At 37.8% G+C, this 21,999-nt stretch overlaps 1 protein-coding gene and 1 pseudogene across 1 annotated transcript in view; both read left to right on the forward strand.

Moving 5' to 3' along the window:
* The window catches only part of PPP3R1 (protein phosphatase 3, regulatory subunit B, alpha), a 58,385-nt gene that overhangs the window by 22,468 nt on the left and 13,918 nt on the right, over window positions 1-21,999 (forward strand). Inside the window, exons 3-5 of the mRNA XM_006863000.1 lie at window positions 18,398-18,574; window positions 19,555-19,614; window positions 21,336-21,520. Coding sequence (XP_006863062.1) covers window positions 18,398-18,574; window positions 19,555-19,614; window positions 21,336-21,520 — 422 coding nt within the window. The remainder of the gene's footprint in view (window positions 1-18,397; window positions 18,575-19,554; window positions 19,615-21,335; window positions 21,521-21,999) is intronic.
* Window positions 1,319-14,716, forward strand: LOC102815332 (annotated as a pseudogene).

The following is a 21,999-nucleotide window of genomic DNA, read 5'->3' on the forward strand; positions in this document are numbered from 1 at the left end:
CTAACATAGGACCTTTATCAGTCTAGAGAGAATCTTAAACTCTTTGATATAATCCAGTTTTAAAATGATGAAAGATTTGAACAGCATTTAGCATTTCACAAATGAAGATATGGCAATATTCATATTAAGATGGACAACATCATTAGTTCTCAAAAAATTGTGGATTAAAACTATAATCACCTATACTGCTACCCACTAGAATGACTCAGCTTAAAAAGACGGACAGTACACATGTGGTGCCATAGATGAGCACTCAATTTCAAGATTGGTTTGAACCGCAAGATCGGCGGTTCAAACTTACCAGCTGTTCCTATACAGGGTCTCTGTGAGTCAGAACTGATTTGATGGCACTTAACAACAACAACCACATATTGGGCAGTTATTCTCTTATATATATGCATTGCATTTTATGAAATAGCCCTTTAGCTAACTGGTAGTTTTCTGAAAGTTATGTGCCATTACTCTGTTACCCTGATGAGGTGCTGTAGTATTGCAAATCAAAAGCTCAGTGGTTCAAACCCACTAGCTGCTCCTCAGTACCCTGAACAGGGTTGCTGTGAATCAGATCAACTTGATGACACTTGAAAACAACAACAACCCAATTACCCAGTCATTCCAGTGCTTTCCAAGAGAAAAGGAAAACTTACTTTTATATAAAAAGATGATTTATGTCACTTTATTCATAAGGCCCCAAACTAGGAACAACTGGAATGCTTATCAATAGGTAAATGATTAAACAAATTGTGTATTTGTGTGTGTGTGCAATGGTATACAGTTGTTAGTGTCTTCTAGTAGGTTCCAACTCAGGGCACCCCTGTATAGGGGTTTCGGAAGCTGTAAATCTTCGTGGGATCAGAAAGCCTTATCTTTCTCTCAAGGAGTGGTTGGTGGGCTTGAACCATGGGCCTTGTAGTCTGTAGACCAGTGCCTATTCTGCAGAGCCACCATACTACCTATGGTATTAACTGTTCTGCAATAAGAAGAACATGTATTTAAGGGGCACTAAATTTTTGCTAAGGATCATGGGAGGTTTGGAATTGGATAGTGGTGGTTCTACAGCACAAAGGATATTATTAATGTAAATGAACATTGAATTGAGCTTAAAAATACACCCAAAACACTTACATGTTTTGGGTGTATTTTCACCATAAACATAAAGAATACTGGCATATGCAGCAATGTAAATAAAAGATTTTAAAGGTTAAAGAAGCTGAGTATAGTACGTACTGTACGATCCAATTTGTATGAAATTATCGATAAAATCTGATATAGAAAGCAGAAGAATGATTGCTTGGCACCAGTAGGTACAGGGTGGGAAATGAGGGCTGAAGAGCTGGAGGAGACATTTTTGGAGATGGAAATATTCTTAATTTTGTTTGTAGTGGTACTTCAAGATTGTATGTATACATTTGTCAAAAGCTACAGCACAATATATCTACATTGCATTTTTTAGAATCATTTCTCGTTTTAAATTTTTTTCAGTCTGTAAGGATAGTTATAATCTAAAAACACCAGTAGTGCGTATATTACCTTCTGCATGCTCAGCTTAAGTTACACTTTTAAAATCTAAATCATTTTACATAGATTTTTCTTGTGTAAGAAAAAAATACAGTGTATATGGTATCTGTGTCCAATTTTATTTCATTATACAATCTAATTCTTACTATATTGGTAAAGGTGCTTTCTTTGCCTTGTTTGTTTTGTTGTTTACAACAAAAAGAGCTTTAGCTCTTTGCTGTAGAACATATATATTAAACTGCTAGTCCTAGTGTGGTGCTAGAGGATAAAAACTGGACTGCTAACTGCAAGGTCAGTGGTTCAAACCTACAAGCCACTCTTTAAAAACTGTATTTGTTGTTGTTAACTGCCATAGAGTCAGTTCTGACCCATAGCGACCCTGTATAGGGTTTCCAAGGAGCGACTGGTAAGCTTGCACTGCTGACCTTGTAATCCAAACTGACTTTGCAGTCCAGTGCATTAACCCACAGCACCACACCAGGACTCCAAAAACCATATATATACAGGAGTCCTATACAGGAGTCCTGGCGTGGTCCACTAGATTCCAAAGTCAACTGAAAGCACAAGGTTGATGGTTCAAGCTCACCAGCCATTCTTCGGAAACCCTATACGTGGTTGCTATGGGTTGAAACCGACTCAAGGGCACTTAACAACAGCAATAACCCGATGTAGGGTTACTATGAGTCAGTGGCTCTAAATAGCAAGTCTGTATGTCTCTGTTGTTGTTGTTGTTGTTAAGTGTCACTGAGTGGATTCTGGCTCATTGCCACTCTGTGTAGGGTTTCTGTGGAGCCGCTGGTAAGTTTGAACAGCCAGCTTTGCAGTTTAAACAGACCTTGCGGCCCAGTGCTTAGCCTACAGCAAACTTTTCAGAACAGCTTATAAAGGTTTTAGCTGTTGTCTCTGCTGTGCCCCCTGGTGGTTTTGCTTCTCATTTGGGATAATATGAAAATCTTTGTAGGAAAGGATGCTGTAGGATAAGCACTGAACTGCTAACCCAAGCTTGGCAATTCAAACCCCTAGCTGCACCACAGGAGAAAGATGAGGCTTTCTTCTCCTTTAGAGATTGACGGCCTTGAAACCCCTAGACAAGGGTCTCTGAGAGTGGACTGGATGGCTGTGGATCTGGGTTTTGGTGGGATTTGTCTTTGTAGGAACTGAAAATTTTGTAGATAACTTCAACACTTTCAATTTATGTTGGAAAAAAAAATCCATTAACTTTCAATGCCAACTCTATATCAGGCTTTTTCATGTGATCTTTACAGTAGGTGTTTGCTGCATGTTTCTCCATAGGTAATTTTATCATATTTGGTAGGTCTGTCCAAAATTCTTCTAAGATAAGAGACTTTGAAATGCCATATTGGAGTGACATTATCTATCACTATAGAAAAAAATAGGCTATATTTTAGAGCAGCTTTAGGTTTACAAAGAAATTGGATAGTTTCTCCTGTTGATACCAGTCTTGCATTTATGCAGTACTTTTGTTAAAATTGATGAACCGGTTTTCCCCTAGTCACCTCTCTCCTCCCCCTGATACTTCATAAATTCAGATAAAACAAGTTTTTGCCAATTTCTTGTTTAATTAGCACTGCTATAACAAAAATACCACAATTGGGTGGATTTAAAGAACAGAAATGCATTGTGTCGTATTTTTGGAGGCTTGAAGTCCAAATTAGGGCATTGGCTGTAGGGGAGGAAGGTTCCTCCTTGTCTGTTCCTTGACATTGCTTTATTTGCAGAAAGTTCCCCACATGATCCCTTTTCCCTGTGTGTCAGTTTCTTTGTATCTGCACTCCCCTTTATGAGTTACCATTCAGAAATGATAAGACCCCATACCCACCCTTCTCTCCTAGAAACTTGGCAAGATAGCAAAAGAGAACTGTTTGCACACAGGATAACACTCAAGGGTACAGGGGTTAGGATTTCATTATACCTTTTTGAGAACCTGATCCAGTGCATAGCAGTTGACTTGATTACATTTTGATGCAGTATGTGTATATATTATGTATGTTGTTGTTAAGTGCCATCAAGTCGGTTCCGACCCATAGCAACCCTGGATAGGGTTTCCAAGGAGCAGCTGGTGAGCTTGAACCACTAACCTTACAGTTCAAACAGCTTTGCAGTCTGGCGCATTAACCCACAGCGCCACACCAGGAACCTCCTATATTATGTATGTTGTTGTTGTTGTTAAGTATATTATGTATACTTGTTGTTAAATGTCCAGTCCTTTCTGAATTAAGTGCCATCGAGTTGGTTCTGACTCAGTTCGACCCTGTATAGGGTTTCTGAGGAAAGCTCATGAGATTGAACTCCCCTACCTTACGATTCAAACTGACCTTAAGGTCATGCTTATCCTATGGTGCCACACCAGGACACATCTGTATAGGGTTTCTTCCAAGGAGTGACTGGTAGGTTTGAACTGCCAGCCTTGTGGTTAGTGGTTCAGTGCTTATCCTACAGCGCCAGGACTCATGTATGTATGTATCTATCTATCTATAAGGACTCCTGTAGGATAAACATTGGACTGCTAACCACAAATTCCGTGGTTTAAACACACCAGCTGCTCCTTGGAAGCCCTGTATACAGTCGCTATGAGCCAGAACTGACTCCAAGGCACTTAACAACATGTATGTATATGTATGTTTTTGTTGTTACATGCCATCAAGTAAGTTCCGATTCAGTGACCCTTATAGAGGGTTTCTAAGGAGTAGCTGGTGACGTTGAACCACTGACCTTGCGGTCCAGAGCAGTAAACCCACAGCTCCACACCAGGACTCTTTCTTCTTGTATGTTGTGTTGTTATTAGGTGTCATTGAGTCAGTACCAACTCATAGCGACCTTATGCACAGCAGAATGAAACATTGTCCAATCCTGGGCCAGCCTCACTACTGTTGCTATGCTTGAGTCCATCAATGCTGCCACTTGGCTAATACATCTCGTTGGGGGTCTTCCTCTTTTTCTCTGACCCTCCACCTTACCAAACATGATGTCCTTCTTCAGCTACTAGTCCCTTCTGACAGTGTGTCTGAAGTATGAGAGACCAAGTTTGACCGTCTTGGCCTCCAAGGAAACTCTGGCTGCACTTCTTCCAACACAGATCTGTTGGTTCTATGGGCAGCCCATGGTACTTTCAGTATTCTCCTCCAACACCATAACTCAAAAGCATCAGTTCTTCTGCGGTCTTCCTTATTCACTGTCCAGCTTTCGCATGTATATGAGGTTATTGAAAATACCATGGCTTGGGTCAGGTACACCTTAGACCTCAAGCTGACATCTTTGCTCTTTAACACTTGAAAAAGGTCTTGTACAGCAGATCTGCCTAATGCAATATGTTGTTTGATTTCTTGATTGCTGCTTCCGTGAGTGTTGATAGTTGATCCGAGAAGAATGAAGTCCTTGACAGCTTCAATCTTTTCTCCATTGATAAGAATGTTGTTTTTTGGTCCAGTGGTGAGGATTTTTGTTTTCTTTACATTGAGATGTAATCCATACTGAAGACTGTGCTCTTTGATGTTCATCAGTAAATGTTTTAAAACCTCTTCATTTTCAGCAAGCAAGGTTGTATCATCTGCATATCGCAGGTTGTTAATGAATCTTCCTCCAATTCTGATGCCACATTTTTATACATATATAACCCAACTTCTCACATTATTTGCTCAGTATACAGGTTGAATAAGTATGGTGAAAGAATACAACCTTGATGCACACCTTTCCTAATTTTAAACGGAATGCGGAAATCATCGGACAATATGTCTGATATCCCATGCAAGTAAAGTTTTACTAAAGGTAATACAGAAACCACTGCAAGCATACATTGACAGAGAACTTTCAGAGGTTCAAGCCGGATTCAGAAGAGGCTGTGGAATAAGGGATATATCATTGCTGATGTCCGATGGATCTTGCCTGAAAGCAGAGAATACCAGAAAGATGTTTACCTGTGCTTTATTGACTATGCAAAGGCTTTCGATTGTGTGGATTATGACAAGCTGTGGACAACATTGTGAAGTATGAGTATTCTGGAACACTTAATTGTGCTCATGAGGAATCTGTGCCTAGACCAAGAGGCAGTTTTTTTAAACAAAGCATGGGAACACTGAATGGTTTAAAATTAGGAAAGGTGTACATGTATACTTATATGTATACTTGTATATATATGTGTGTAGCTTTATATATCTTCTTTCTTGATCACTTTTAAATACTTTTATATAATTTAAATTGAATATGTAGTCTTCAACTGTTAAAAAAGTAGTCCTTCCAAAAGTATCCTTACTCAAAGTGGGAAAACAGTTTGACTTTCAAGTTGGCAAAACGATTTTGAAAGAGTATTTCTGAGTCAGGATATGAGTCACAAGGGCGAGGTTTATTTTATTTTATTTACTTCTCCATCTCTTTTAAGGGAGTGGACCCTAAGGGACCAAAATCTTTGATGGAAGTTGATACCAAAAGTTGAAATTTGCTCTTCACTATTTAACTTGTACAGTTGTTCTGTGAATGTGCACAAACATTTAGTGTTGCTGACAAGATAATTTTGATCTATTTTAGAGATCTTTGCAGCCCTGGTGACATAGTGAGTAAAGTTTTAGGCTGCTTACCACAAGGTTAGTGCTTCAAACCATGTAGACTGCGAGGAAGAAAGATGAGGCTGTCTGCTCCCATAAAGATTTGTAGTCTCAGAGACTTTGAGGAATAGTTCTGTTCTATCCTGTAGGTTTGCTCTGAGTCTGAGTCAAACGCTGTGGGGTGCCTAATTTGTAGGATATTGGTAAATGTTCAATTTGAAGAATTGAGATCCCTTTTAATACTAAATATTCTGCAACACCTCCAGTTTACACTACTGATGAGTTCATCCTGTGTAACTAACTACCAAATAAACTAATTCATTCTGTATTATTTGTTTTAAAAACTCGCTTCTTAGATCTTAGTTTTAAAAAAATGTATGTGACCACTTTAGTCTAATGGTGAGTGGAAGAGGGGGAAAGGCAGCAATGAAGAAATGGGCTGAATTCAGCCATGTTCCTTAGACTGCCGTTGATCTGGAGATGAGAGAGATGAGGAAGGGCTGGTTGGTCCGAAGTGTGATGAGACCTGGGGACTCTTGAACCCATGGACAAGAACATAGCCATGGAGGTCTAGAGCTGAGAGTGAAGCATCCAGCTGATATGAAGTGAGGGGAGGCACACATGAACACCCAGATTTGCAGATAGTACCAACCCATTTGACCAAAACTCGATGGACTGATGATCACTAGAGGATCATCTTGACTAGAGGAAGATTAAAAAAACAAAACAATTTTTGATAAAGGAAACAAGGGTAAATGGCTACAAATGATGAACTTGACCTATACTCATGGAGGTAGTAACTCAAAATACCAACAAGAGATGGAAGGAGCCCACACATCAAGTATCAATGCTGTCCCCTCTGTATACCAGGGTAGATAGGGACTGGCAACATAGACATTGCTTACCTAAAATGAGTGGGGTGGGGGGGGAGCGGGCTATAAAGGCACCAAGTGACTGGCCTACAAGTTTTTAAGAGGGAGTTTAGTTTAAGAGTGTGTTGGGGAAGGAAGATAGCGTACCCACTGAATAGTTTTCATCTCGTCTAGATGGGTCTGGTGAAAAGAGATGGGGATAAGATTCTTATGATTCAGCAGTGAGTAATTGTTATCATGATTAATTGCGACTGTCACAACTGTAAAGATAGAAGTTTTGTAACAAAAAGGCAGGAGTACTTAATCTTACAGTTCAGAAACAGAGGACCCTAGGGTCATCAAGGGAGAAGAGCACAGAGAGAAGCAGCAACACCAGAGATGAGGATGTAAAGAAGAAATTGAGTAGCTGAGGACTCTAGACTAATGGAAAGAGAGGGAATGAGTGCTTGTGGTCAGGATGTGTCCTTTGGTTGTTTAAATTATTATATATTCCTGTTTTTGTGTACATCTCCCCAACCCCACCCCCCAAGACAAAGAAAAACTGGGAATGTGGAAGCAAATACTATTGAATGATGATGCACAGAGGAGATTGTAATCTTTTCAATGAAATGATGGTGTAAAGCGGATGTTCTCCCATGTAAACTATCACTCAATTCACAATTCAAATTTAAAAAAATATATATATGACATTGTTTTCCAATTGAACCATGTAAAAATATTCTAGATATTTCTGTAAAGTTTCTTTCATTTGCTTAGCTAGTCTTAACTCAAGTGCTGAGTCTTTGTTCTTCTTCTGATTCTTCATTATAATCCAAGCTGGGATCAAGGGGAGGGAGAGAAGAGAAGGGAGAAGTAAATGGCTGGTTAGCAGACAGAACAGATTGTTTCAGTCTTCACTAGCTTCTTAATGCTTAAGGTATGTTTTGGCTGTATTGGGGAATGTGTGAATGGGTGATTACTGCAAAGGATATGTAGAGCTTTTTCTCTCCAAGTCATACTCCAGGGACTTTTTAAGAAGTCAGATATTTCAAGTTGAAAGTGTATCCTCTAATGTGGTGCTTGACCTTTGAGGTGAGTTTTAACTACTCATCTAAAATTACTCTATAACGTTTCATAAGGTATTAGAAAGAAAGAAAGTGTTGATCCATCTGTAAGTTTTGCTATCAAGTAGGTTAATAACACTCAGAACCCCACCTTTAAAAAATTAAGCTAGAATGCATGATGGGTGCTAGTTGTTTAAAGAGATTAGAATTTTTTAATGTTTACAAGCTTTTTGATAGCTTGTCACAATTACAGAAAAGTTGATAAAGTAAAGAATTCAGGACATTTAAATTGCTGCAGAAGTAGAATTTTGTTTGCTCAACTAAATATATTGTGGTTCTTAGCCACGGAAGTAGCAGGACTTGATCAGATAAAGAAATATTTTAAATAGAAATAAAGAGAAAATCTTAAATATATGCTACTGCCCTCTTCTAAGTTTTGAATTATTTAATAAATGCAAGGGGAAAAGTTTACTTAACTCTGTACCAGAACTGCCTGATTCAGATGGGGCCTTGCCAAGGGAAGAATGAAGCATCGGTAGGGAAGTTAAAGGATTTTCACTGGAGAGTGGATTAGTCGTCATCGGAGCTCACAGCTACAGGGGCTTTGCAGAAGAGTGCATGGGCTCTGGGCTTTTAGAGATCCATGTCTTGGCTAATCTTTGTATCCTGGATCCTAAACTAGTGGCTGGCATACAGTAGGTATTCACTGAATGGTAGTGGAATTCACTGCCTAGCCATTCTCAAGGTTTTTAACTTCCCTTTCATTTCAGAACATATCATGGACAGATATCAATGACAAAACTAATGCAAGCCAAAGTTGAAATGTGTTATTTAAGATTAACTACCAAAACAAACCACACCTGAAAATGTTGAATGATTCAAGTCTGATATATTATTCATGGTTCTGGTAAAGATCAAAATGAGTTTTTCTAATTGGGAAATAGCTGTCCTCCAACTAGGAATTTGGGTCCTGGTGTGGTGCTGTTAGAAAAGCACTCACTGAATTTTTATCTCGAGGTTGTTGGTTCAAACCGACAAGCCATTCCTCAGAAACCGAATGAGTCAGAACCGACTTGACAGCATTTAACAATAAGCAGTAGTGATTAAGGGATTCCAGTGCCTTCCCTTGTTGTCTGCCATATTAAACGCATTGTATCCAGGTTCTCTATACTCTTATATATAGTAAGTCAGCAAAAGACAGCATGGCGCATTACAGTGGAAGGATTTTAGAACCAACCTGAAAATGGGACACATCATTTTTGCTCATAGACAAATTGACTGGAAGCCAATCACTTCAGTACTTTGTCGGGGAGAGAAAAAAACAAAACAAAAACTTATTGCCACTGAGTGGATTCCAATTAAGTCACCCTACATAGAGCTTCCAAGGCTAAATCCTTATGGGAGTAGAAAGCCTCATGTTTCTTCCTTGGAGCAGCTGGTGGGTTTGAACTGCCTACCTGTGGTTGTCCTGGTGTGGCACTGTGGGTTAATGCGCCAGACTGCAAAGCCGTTTGAACTGCAAGGTCGGCAGTTCAGGCTCACCAGCCGCTCCTAGGAAACCCTGTATAGGGTCGCTATGGGTCGGAACCGACTCGACAGCACTTAACAACAACCACCACCACCACCTGTGGTTAGCAGTCCAGTGATGTAATAATAGTCTGTATCCAAGAAGAACAGCTGGATTTGATGGCCAGCCAGTTTCTGCCACATAAAATCAGTGACAGTGACCATGTGTGCAATTAAGAGTTTCAGGTGAGTATTATTATTGCCACCAAGCAAAAGGCCTGATTTCTCCTTGTATATGTTCATAGAAGAATTTCTGGGGAAAAATAGAGTATCAGGAACTATCCAGATAAGAAAGGAAGAAATATTTGCAAATGACTTGATCATCAACTACATAGAAAATCTCACATAACCTATAAAAATGAGTGAATTCATGATTTACAAGATAAATATGCAAAAACTATATTTCTATAACTAATAAACACATGGAAACCAAAACAGTTCAGGGAGGGCATTCCAAGCAGAGGATTTGTAAGGAAATGGAGCTATTTCAGGATTGATTCAAGAGTTTGTAGCTGAAGTAAGGGAAGTGAGGTGAAGATAAGACAGAAGTTTAGATCAAGGCTGAATACTGCCAAGATCTTTAGACTTGTAATTCTGTGTGCATCAGGAAGTCACTGGGAAGTTTTAATCAGAGAAGCTAGCAATTTAGCTAAATTGGACTTTTGTGAAGACTACTGTTGGCAGTGTAGAGAAGGAATAAGCTTAAGTATATTTGTTATGATTCACCTTTATTATTCTACTTAATTCTTACTCATTCATCAAGACCATGGAATGGCTTTTTTGATTGGTAGAGTTTTCTAGTTAACTGACATGTTTAATCCTTTTGTTGTTGTTAGGTGCCATCGAATCGGTACCAACTCATAGCGACATGCACAACAGAATGAAACTCTGTCCGATCCTGGGCCAACCTCACAATTGTTGCCACCTTTGAGCCCATTGATGGTGCCACTGTTTCAGTTCATCTCGCGGGGCATCTTCCTCTTTTTCTCCGACCCTCCACCTTACCAAACATGATATTCTTCTCCAGCGACTGGTCCCTCCTGACAATATGTCTGAAGTATGAGAGACCAAGTTTGGCCATCCTTGCCTCCAAGGAGCACTCTGGTTGCACTTCTTTCAACACAGATCTGTTGGTTCTATGGGCAGCCCATGGCACTTGCAGTATTCTCCGCGAACACTGTAACTCAAAAGCATCAATTCTTCTACGGTCTTCCTTATTCACTGTCCAGCATAAAAGGTTATTGAAAATACCATGGCTTGGGTCAGGCATGCCTTAGTCCTCAAGCTGACATCTTTGCTTTTCAACACTTTAAAAAGGTCTTGTGCAGCAGATTTACCTAATGCAATATGTCGTTTGATTTCTTGACCGCTGCTTCCATGAGTGTTGATAGTTGATCCAAGAAGAATAAAGTCCTTGACAACTTCAATCTTTTCTCCATTGATAAGAATGTTTATTGGTCCAGTGGTGAGAATTTTGGTTTTCTTTACATTGAGAAGCAATCCATACCGAAGGCTTTGCTCTTTGATCTTCATCAGTAAATATATATATTTTTAATGTTTTATTGTGAATTATGTGATAGTTTACATGGGAGAACATTGGTTTTACATTCGTTCTATCGTATATATCGTCTCATTGCCATGGTTACAATCCCCTCCATGCAATCCTTCCCCCGTGCTCCCCAGGTCTTCAGCACACAGTCACTCTCCCTCTCTGGATGTAAAGTCTCCAGCTGCTCCATTGCTCCACATCGTCATCTCTGGCTCTATTTCAGGCATCACTGCTTCTGTGGGTAGGGTCCTGCTCTCTGCTCTTCTCCCTTGATGGTCCTAGGGACTTCCGCTCCTAGACTGAAAAGTTAATCACTCCCCTCCTTGCTATAAAACTTCTACCTTTACATTTCCAACCCTCACAATCAGTCCTGATAACAATTATTCACTATTGTATTACAAGAGACCTGTCTGCATTTCATTGCATCAGCCCCGGCTAGTCAGATTGAATCATCAGTAAATATTTTAAGTCCTTTTTACTTTCAGCAAGCAAGGTTATATCATCTGCATATCACAGGTTGTTAATGAGTCCAATCCTGATGGCTCGTTTTTCTTCATAGAACCCAGCTTCTCAGTTTATTTGCTCAGTATACAGGTTGAATAAGTATAGTGAAAGAATACAACTGTGTCCCACACATTTCTTCATTTTAAACCATTCAGTGTTCCATGTTCTGTTTGATCAGCTGCCTCTTGGTCCATATACAGATTCCTCATGAGCACAATTAAGTGTTCTGGAATACTCATACTTTGCAATGTTGTCCATAGCTTGTCATGATCCACACAATCGAAAACCTTTGCATAGTCAATAAATCACAGGTAACACATCTTTCTGATATTCTCTACTTTCCGCCAAGATCCATCGGACATCAGCAATGATATGCCTTATTCCACATCCTCTTCTGAATCGGCTTGGACCTCTGAAAGTTCTCTGTCAATGTATGCTTGCAGCCCTTTCTTTATTACCTTGAGTAAAACTTTACTCACATGGGACATCAAAGATAATTGTCCAATGATTTCCACATTCCGTTGGGTCACCTCTCTTTGGAACGGGCACAAATACAGATCTCTTCTAATCAGTTGGCCAGATAGTTGTCTTCCAAATTTCTTGGCTTAGATGAATGAAAGCCTCCTAGGCCGCCTCATTTTCTTGAAAGATTTCAATCTTTATTCTGTCAGTTCCTGGTGCCTTATTGTTGGCCAGTTCCTTCAATGCACCTTGGACTTCCTCCGTCAATATCATTGGCTTTTAATCATATGTTACCTCTTGAAATGGGTGAACATCAACCATTTCCTTTTAATACAGTGACTCTGTGTGTTCCTTCCATCTTCTTTTGATGCTTTCTGCATCATTCAGTAGTTTGCCAGAGAATCCTTCACTACTGAAAATCAAGGCTTGAATTTTTTCTTCAGTTCACCCAGCTTGTGAAATGCTGAGTGTGTTCCCTTTTGATTTTCTGATTCCAGATCTTTGCACATTTCATTGTAATATTTGACTTTATCTTCTCTAGCTGACATTTGAAATTTTCTGTTCAGCTCTTGTACCTCTTCATTTTTTTCATTTGCTTTGCTGGAAAGCAAGTTTCAGTGTCTCTTCTTATACCAACTTTGACCTTTTCCTTCTTTCTTGTCTTCCTAATGACTTTTTGCTTTCTTTAGTTGCTCATATTGCAAATTCAAACTGAAGCTGAGGAAAATTCCAACAAGTCCATGAGAGCCAGAATATGACCTTGAGTATATCCCACCTGAATTTAGGTATCATCCGAAGAACAGATTTGATACATTAAACACTAACCACCAGAGACCAGAAGAGTTGTGGGATGACATCAAGAACATCATACATGAAGAAAGCAAAAAGTTTAACCCTTTAAGCACCGTAATTTCAATTTTATAATGGACAGCTTTCTAAACTCTTAATGCATATACTCACTTCAGTACATAGAATTCAGTAGTTTTTATATATAGTGTGGCACTACATTTCTGCCTTTTTCTTTTCAATAATAATATTCTCTAAATGAAATGATCTTGACTCATCCATATTCTATTTGTGGAGAAATTAGCTTTCTTTTTTCACTCTTAATCTGTTATAGTCAAGGTTCTCTTATCAATTTCTCTACAAAAACGTAGGCAAGTTTGGAGAAGAGTGACCAGTAAAATCTATAAACTTTTAGAAAATTTTTTGAATGGTTTTGCTGACTCTGTCTGATTAGATAAGTAGAATTTTACTTTAATATCCTAAGTGAGGATAACTACTTTCATAATAGGGAAATCTGTGGGACAATAAGGTTTATTTAAATAGTTTTCTTTTTATATCTATACCATTAATAGAAAAATAAGCATCATGCAGTCAGTGTCTTCATCAAGTATGTATTTGAAATTTTAATCATGTTCTTACATGAGGGAAGTAAAAAAAGTATTAGTAGTAGAGTTCCAGTTCTTACATGCATGAATTTATTCCAAATAAGGCGTATTTGAACATGTCTCTCTTATCAGTGATGGCTAGACAAGTTCTCTTAGTAATACACTTGTCTTAGTCTCATTAGGTTGCCTTCACAGTAAAAGGTACTATCCAGTGTCTTCAAAGGGGATCTACTGGGCCTGTTCAGTTCAAGGCAGAGAGGCTCGTTCAGAAGGCTATGATGACTATTTTTTGGGTATTCCAAAGTGGTCATCTTAAAAATTTTTTTGAAGGACAAAGGACGATCACAGTAGCTTATTAGGAAGAAGTTTGAAGAAAATTTAAAACTGCATTGGTGAGAAGGAGGTCAGGAAAGTTGCACCAAGAAAAAAATTTTCATCATAACAATGCAAGGGCTGTCCTTTGAGACTATCTTAGGAAATTTTACCCCATCCACCCTGCAGTATCAATCTAGCCTCTTCAGACTGTTTTGTTCCCCAAACACAACATTGAAAAGAAACATGATTTGAGTCCCTCAAGAATGCTAAAACTGCCATTTTGATATAATGCCAATCGAAAAGCACAGAATTCTTGGGAGGAAGGGTTTGAAAGATGGAAACACTGCTTTCAGAAATGTATAGAACAGGGTGGAGGAGGACACGCCAAGAAACAATTGCTTCACGGTGTGATTATTTTTGTTTGCAAAAGGTTTCTATGCCTTTTGGGGTGGCACAAAGGTGGCCAAGCACAGGCTGAAGTTATCCAAGAACCTGCTGCGCATGAAGTTCATGCAAAGGGAACTAGACTCAGAAACCAAGAAGCAGCTGGAAGAAGAAAAGAAAATCATCAGCGAAGATTATTGCTTTTTTGGACTTGCCAGAGCTGAAAGAGAAGGAGAGCGTCATAATCGAAGAGCAGAGCGTCTCATTATACAAGGACCTTCTCTACGGAAGAATGTCGTTCCATGGATATAATCCTAAGGTTGATAAATTAAAGCTTCAGATAAACTTTAAGAACATAGCCTAAGAAGTTGAAGATGAAATAGTGGAACTTGATGTGTCCGATAAAGAAATGGCTAGACGGTCTGAAAGCCTGGTGGGGACAATTGGAAAAAAGTTTGCCAAGAAAAGAGATCAAGCCAATTATGAAGAGGATGAAAATGGAATCATGAAAAAGACCAAGACAAAGAAGGTGTTCTTAAAACCCCAAGATTGAAAAGAAGGCCTTGTGAAAGATAGCACGTTTTGGAACTTAACTCCTGTTGTTTCTTTGTAGCTTTTGATATGATAATGTGTATTTATAAACAGGTATGTAATTTTAGATAATGTTGTCCCAAAACAAATGTGTGATGGATGGTATACATCCTTTGCTTAATTGTGTTCATCAGGTAGGGATTTTCTGCCCTTGATCCTCAAATGTACACAGTTATGTGGTGACTTCCTACAGACCTTTTGATCTTGGATTTTTAAAATATTGTCTGTGGTCCCTGATCTTCAATAAATTAATATCATTTTTTTTTTAAGTTTCTATGCTTTTTGTAGGTATACTTTTCTACCTACCTTTTAAAAAATGAAGTACATGTAAGAGGGTGCTTCAAAAGTTCTTGTAAAAATATTGTAATGAAAAGATAATGGAGGTCTGCTGATGAGTGGAAGAGGGGAAAGGCAGCATGAAGATAGGGGCTGAATTCAACCACGTTTCACAGAATCGCATTGACCTGGAGATGAGAGAGAGAAGAAGAAGGGCTGGTTGGTCCAAAGTGTGGTGAGACCTGGTGACACCTGAGCCCATGGACAGGGACATAGCCACAGAGGGCTAGAGCTGAGAGTGAAGCACCCAACTGATGTGAAATGAGGGGAGATGCACAAGAACACTCAAACGTGTAGATAGTACCCATCCGACCTAGCTTTGATGATTTTGATGATCAAACTTGACTAGAGGGAGATTTAAAACAACAAAATTGATTAAGGAAACAAGTGTAAATTGCTTCAATTTGATGAACTTGACCTATTCTTATGAATGGTGGTGGTTATGTGCCGTGGAGTCAGTTCCAACTTATAGTAACCCTGTATAGGGTTTCCGAGGCTGTAAATCTTTACAGGAGCAGAAAGCCTCATGTTTCTCCCACAGGACAGCTGGTAGTTTCAAACTGCTGACTTAAGGTGTGCAGTCCGTTTTGTAATTACTAGCTCAGAATACCAACTGAGAGAGGAGTCTTCACATAAAGGTTCAATCCTATTCCCTCTGTATACAGGGTTGATAGGGACCGGCAGCTTGGACATTGGCTACCTAAAATGGGTTGGGGAAAGGTGTTACAAAAGCATGAAGTGACTGACTGGCTTACAAGTTTTCAAGAGGGAGTTTAGTTTCAGACTATGCAGGGTAAGGTATAAAACCCCTCACTGAATAATTTTCATCTTGTGTAGACAGGTATGGTGAAAAGAGATGGGGACAAGATTCTTATGATTCAATAGTGAGTAATTGTTATCATGACTAATTGCAACTCTCACAACTGTAAAGGTAGAAGTTTTGTAACAAAAAGGGAGGAGAAGTTAATCTTACAGTCCAGGAATAGAGGACCCTAGGATCATCAAGGGAGAAGAGCACAAGCGGAATGTGGGACCCTATCTAGAGAAGTATTGACACCAGAGATAGAGGCAGAGATGAGGACGTGAAGAAGAAGTAGAGCAGCTGAGGACTCTGCATTCATGCACGGAGGAGATTGTAACCATTGCAATGAAACAATGAGTATAAAATTGATAATTTCCCATGTAAACTAGCACTCAGTTCACAATAAAAATTTAAAAACAAAAAGATAATGGAGTTTCTCCATAGATTTTTTTTTTCCTTTTTTTCCTGAAGCTCCCTCTTGTGTGTGTGTTTGCATGGGCATATACATACATATAAGGGGCTTCAAAAGTCTGGGAAAATTCCATTGTCTTTTAATTATATTTATTCACAAACATTCTAAAGCTCCTTCATGTACTTCATTGTACAAAGCAATGTTAAGATGAATCATTAAATTAACATGAAGGCATTTCTGTTGTTATGTGTTCTTGAAAACCTTTGCTGTTGTTAAGTGCTATCAAGTCACTTCGGACTTATATCAACCCTGTATAAGGTATCTGATAAGCGGCTGATGAGCTTGAACCACCAACCTTGTGGTTCACATCAACCTAGCAGTCCAGCACAGTAATTCACAGTGCCCTACCAGGACTCCATAGCCACCTGTATTAGTTGTTCTTTCAGAGGTGGGGTCAGTGTTAAAACAAGAGAAACTGTCTTTGCAGTATCCTCATCTGATGTTTTAAACAGGTACCATAGCCATGTTGGAAAGTTTAGCAATTCTTGCAGCTTTAACATTTGCAATTCCTTTATGAAAAGGATGATACTTTTTGTTTTAACCTATGTTCTTCAGGTCGTTACACACTATAAAGACTTTCTTTAATTTGAAAAAGCTAGCTTCTGATCCCTATCCAACAAACTGGGGAAATCCCCATTGTAAGCCAATAGGAAGTCCACGCTCTACTGACATTACACTCCTCGTTATCAGTTATAGTGTGAACTAATTTATGTCATAGCTGCATCTTGTAGCTGTAAATAATTATAGCTCAGATTCCAGTTTAGTATTTTTATATTTTAAAAACATATGCTTTGACATTTAATTCTTAAATGAAAGATAATACAAATTGTCAAAACAGCAGTCATAGTCTCTACTGTTGTAGCCCATAATACATGTATACTTACGGGCAGTATAACGTTTGACTTAAAATTTTGTCTTAAAAGTTTGGTGATCTCCTATTTTATTTCTTGCTCAAGAAGATATTCGTATTTCTATTAAGTGGCCTGTAGTCTGTTCTGATTTACAGATAGTAACCTTGCATATGGTTTCCAAGGAGTGGCAGGTAGATTTGAACTGCTGACCTATGCCTAGTAGCCCATTGTTTATCCTACAGAGCCACACCAGGACTCCATTATTTCTATTAAGCCCTACTAAAAAAGTGTGTCTCTGAATTAATCTGATGGAGCTTTGGTAGCATAGTGGTTACGAATCGGGCTGTGAACCTCAAGGTAAGCAATTCAAAACTACCAGCTGTTCCATGGGAGAAAGATGAGGCCTTCTGCTCCTGTAAAGATTTACAGCCTCAGAAACCCTATACAGGGTCACTATGAATTGGAACTGACTCCACGGCATATAACAAGAACAACATCATAAAGGATTGGGAAAATGATATCGTTTAGGGAAAAAGTGACTTAAATGTTTTTAAAAATTGCCGATGGTAAGAAATCTGATATGGAAGTTTCTGGCAAATTAGTGTAAACATTTCTTGTCAGGTTGTTTAGTTAAGCATTGAAAAGTGAATTTAAAGTAAGATTGAAAGAAATAACAAGAACTATTGGACAGAACAGAGATTGAGTCAGCCTGTCTACTAAGAAGCCATGTGTGACCTGCATGATTGTTGTGGTTATGTGCTATGCAGTTGGTTCCGACTCAAAGCAACCCCATACAGCGTGTCTGAGGCTGTAAATCTTTCCGGGAGCAGAAAGCCTCATCTTTTTCCCGTGGAACCGCTGGTAGTTTCGAACTGCTGACTGAGGTTAGCAGCTCTATTTGTAACCACTATGCTATCAGAACTCCTTTGATTTGTTTAGCCTTATAAATCTTGCCCTGCCCCGGTACTCAGCAAACAGTGAGTGAGTGCTATAGCAGATACAAGCAAACAGAAAGGTAACCAAATAAAAACATTTATGGCGTACTTTCTGTGGTTGTGAAAAGTTAGTCAACAGTACATTTAATTTTTGAATCAAATTATTGGAACCTACTACTGACATACACACCCCAAACCATCATAAAATCACTTTGTAAATCTTACTGTCCTTTTTGTTTATTTTTAGTTGATGCTGATGAGATCAAAAGACTAGGAAAGAGATTTAAGAAGCTTGATTTGGACAATTCTGGTTCTTTGAGTGTGGAAGAGTTCATGTCCTTGCCCGAATTACAACAGAACCCTTTAGTACAGCGAGTAATAGATATATTTGACACAGATGGGAATGGAGAAGTAGACTTTAAAGGTAAGAAAGCAGTTTTTCATTTTTTGTTTTGTTTAATTAAAAGAAAAATTACAAGCTATAGATAACCTTTTATCTCTATGTATAACAATATCTGAAACTTTTTTGTTTTTCTTAAATGTTCTTGGTGATCTTATAATAATAGGCTATAAATAAGCCTCAAAATCTATCGTATGGGAACGATAATGAGCTTTGTTCCATAAGTGATCAAGATAATTTAAACAAGAAGGAATTTGCTGTCTCCTTTGGTTTAATTTTTTTGAAAACTTAGAATGTTCAAAGTTGCATTTTCTTAACTTTCTGTAAGAATAAGACTTATACTAAGTCAGCCATTTATACAACACTGTAGTAGGAAGTATGTGTGCATTACCTTAGAAGAGGATTTTATCTACTTAAATCAAATTTTACAAAGATTCGATAATGTGTTTATAATACTAATGTGATACATAGTTTTATTTTTGATTCTTTAAATATATGCTTTGTTTTACTACAGAATTGTCAACTGATTTTGGAATTTTAGTTTGGGAAGATGAGTTTTAAGGGACGGGATCTGAAAGTAACAATGATTTAGTGTTTCGCAGACAATAAAGAGAAATGACCATTTGTAATGAAACTTCTAACAGTTGGTTTAAATAACTCATAATGTTAAAATCCTCCTTTTTGAGTCATTCTGAAAAGACGGTTAAATAGTTCTTTAAAAATGCTTTTTTTCTGTGTTTGTGATTGGCTCTACTGTTTGTAATAAATACTTATTCAAATGGATTTGACCTTAGAGAGCTCAAAGTTCAAATTAAAAAAATATATATACAACCTTATTTATTAAAAGTTTAAAATTTGACATTTTCCATTTAGAACACTGCTAGTAGTCTTTTTCTTTTGCAGTAGCAAAATATCCTTTTGTGGGTATGTAAGGTAAGCATCATTATTTTTTTGTGTAAAACATTGAAACTTCTGATTTGGAAACATTTTCTACTCTTACTCAGAATTCATTGAGGGAGTGTCACAATTCAGTGTCAAAGGAGATAAGGAGCAGAAGTTGAGGTGTAAGTATGTTTTCTTCACTGAGTGTATCTTTCCCTGTATACCACCACCACCCCATACTGCATCGTCATCCTGTAAAACATTCTAAAAGTTGTCTTTTATTCCAGATATTTAGTAGATAAAACAAATTTTGGATTCTGGTGAAAATGCTTTTATTTGCAGATAGTATTTTTGGTAATATGCCATTGTCTATTTGTTGGATAGAAGGAAAATAAATTTTCTTTTATAATAGCTGTATGAAATGCATATATGACTTGGATAAGAAATTTTTTGATGAATGTAGGGAGAAATGTTCAAATGTGATTAGATTACTTTGGTTACTGTACATTGCCCCTTATTCAGAAATATTTAGTGCATTTTAGTTCAGTACTTGTTTTATGCAGGTACTCTACATTATAGTGAACATCTGATACCTTTTAAAAATTGTTAAACACTTAACTGGAAAGACATTTATTCAGTAAAACTTTTCTCAGGCTGGGGAGTTTATATGCAGAAAAACTCTTGATATAAATGAGAATAATAGCAATAACAATTTGTATTTTGTGTGTGTGTGTGCTTTATTTTTATTTACTACATATCTTATAAACATGCAGTACATGCTACAAAAGACGTGTTTTTAATTTAGCTTTCAAGAATCTCTGTAGTATTATAATACAAAGGCACATATTCACATTGTATTTCAAATTGGTTTGCTTATCACCAGTTTAAATCCATTAAGAATAAAATGTTACTTAAGGATCATTGAAAATTATCTGTTTGCATTATTAACAGTAAACAATTTTTACAAATTAGCAAGAATTAACCATGTTAAATACTAGTATGAAAAACTTGCTTTGTAGAAATGATTATATAAAATACAGAAATTAATTTTGGTTTGCTTTGTTCAGTGGCAATGTGAATATTATTGAAGTTTTGCTGTGTATCATACAACTGTTCTCAACTCTTAAAATGTATTATTTACTCTTCATAAAAAAATCAGGGTGTTAAAGCTGTTAGTGTCCCCAGATTTGCTTACAGATGCAAAAGTTATGCTTAATAAGACTAAATAATGTCCCCAGTTGTTGTTACGTGCCCTTGAGTTGGTTCCAACACATAACTACCCTGTATAGGTTTCTGAGAAGTAACTGGTGAATTTGAACCGCTGACTATGCAGTTAGCAGTTCATTGCTTATCCTAAGTGCCATACCAGGTCTCGGTTTACCCCTCTTGTTGGTTCTGACTCATAACAACCCTGTGTCGGGTTTCCAAGGCTCTAAATAGCTACAGGAGTATCTACAGGAGTAGAAAGCCTCATCTCCTCCTGGACAGTGACAGGTGGATTCAAACCACCTACCATGTGATTAGCAGCCCCGTGTGTCACCCACTGTGCCACAAGGGCTCCAGTTTGCCCCTGTTGTTGTTGGTACGTGTATGTGTCAGAATCGGTTCTAACTCACAGTGACCCTGTATAGAGTTTCCAAGGAGCATCTAGTGGGTTTGAACAGCTGACCTTGTGGTTAACAGTCCAATGCTGATCTTACTAATTGGGCCCGGCAGTCATGAGTCCATAAACCATGCTTATAATATGTTAAACTGCCCTAAGAGTGACTTTTTTAGGAAGACGTCATCCTCATCATCCTAATTCTGGATGTCTGTCCATTTGTTTTGTCTCATTGAAAATAATTTATTTGTAATTATCTTGTAATTACTATTGATTTTCCTTACTCTTTTTTTTTTTTAAAAGTTGCTTTCCGTATCTACGACATGGATAAAGATGGCTATATTTCCAATGGGGAACTCTTCCAGGTGCTGAAGATGATGGTGGGGAACAATCTGAAAGATACACAGTTACAGCAAATTGTAGACAAAACCATAATAAATGCAGATAAGGATGGAGATGGAAGAATATCCTTTGAAGAATTCTGTGCTGTAAGTACAAAAAAGCACATTCTTTATTAGGTATATATTTTTTAAAAAATAAAAAACTACTTAAGTTCTTACTGATATTTTATCTTAAATATATACATATTTGAGTCCTTTAATTATCCTATATTCAAAATTTTGGAATGTGTTCTTTGTCTTCCTTGGTAATAATTAATGACTATTCTCAAAAATTAATAATCTTAGTCTCTGATAAAATGGCACTTTTGGTGTTAGTAATTTTCACTTAATTGTTGTTAGTCTTGTATCTTACATTACTAAATGAGTTACTATCTGTGGGACTTATGTGTACATGAGTTTTCAGCTAGGGATGCCAGAAACTTGTCCTCATGGGGACAGCAGAAATGAGGAGTCCATATACATCGTAAACCCACCTGCCTAGCTAGTGTATGAGAGAGCTGCAAAAATTTGTTGGAAGATCCCATTGTATTTTTTTTTTTTTTTTAATTTAAGGTTTTTATTGTGGA

Source organism: Chrysochloris asiatica, unplaced genomic scaffold (assembly GCF_000296735.1).
Source record: "Chrysochloris asiatica unplaced genomic scaffold, ChrAsi1.0 scaffold00052, whole genome shotgun sequence".
NCBI classification, from domain to species: Eukaryota; Metazoa; Chordata; class Mammalia; order Afrosoricida; family Chrysochloridae; genus Chrysochloris; species Chrysochloris asiatica.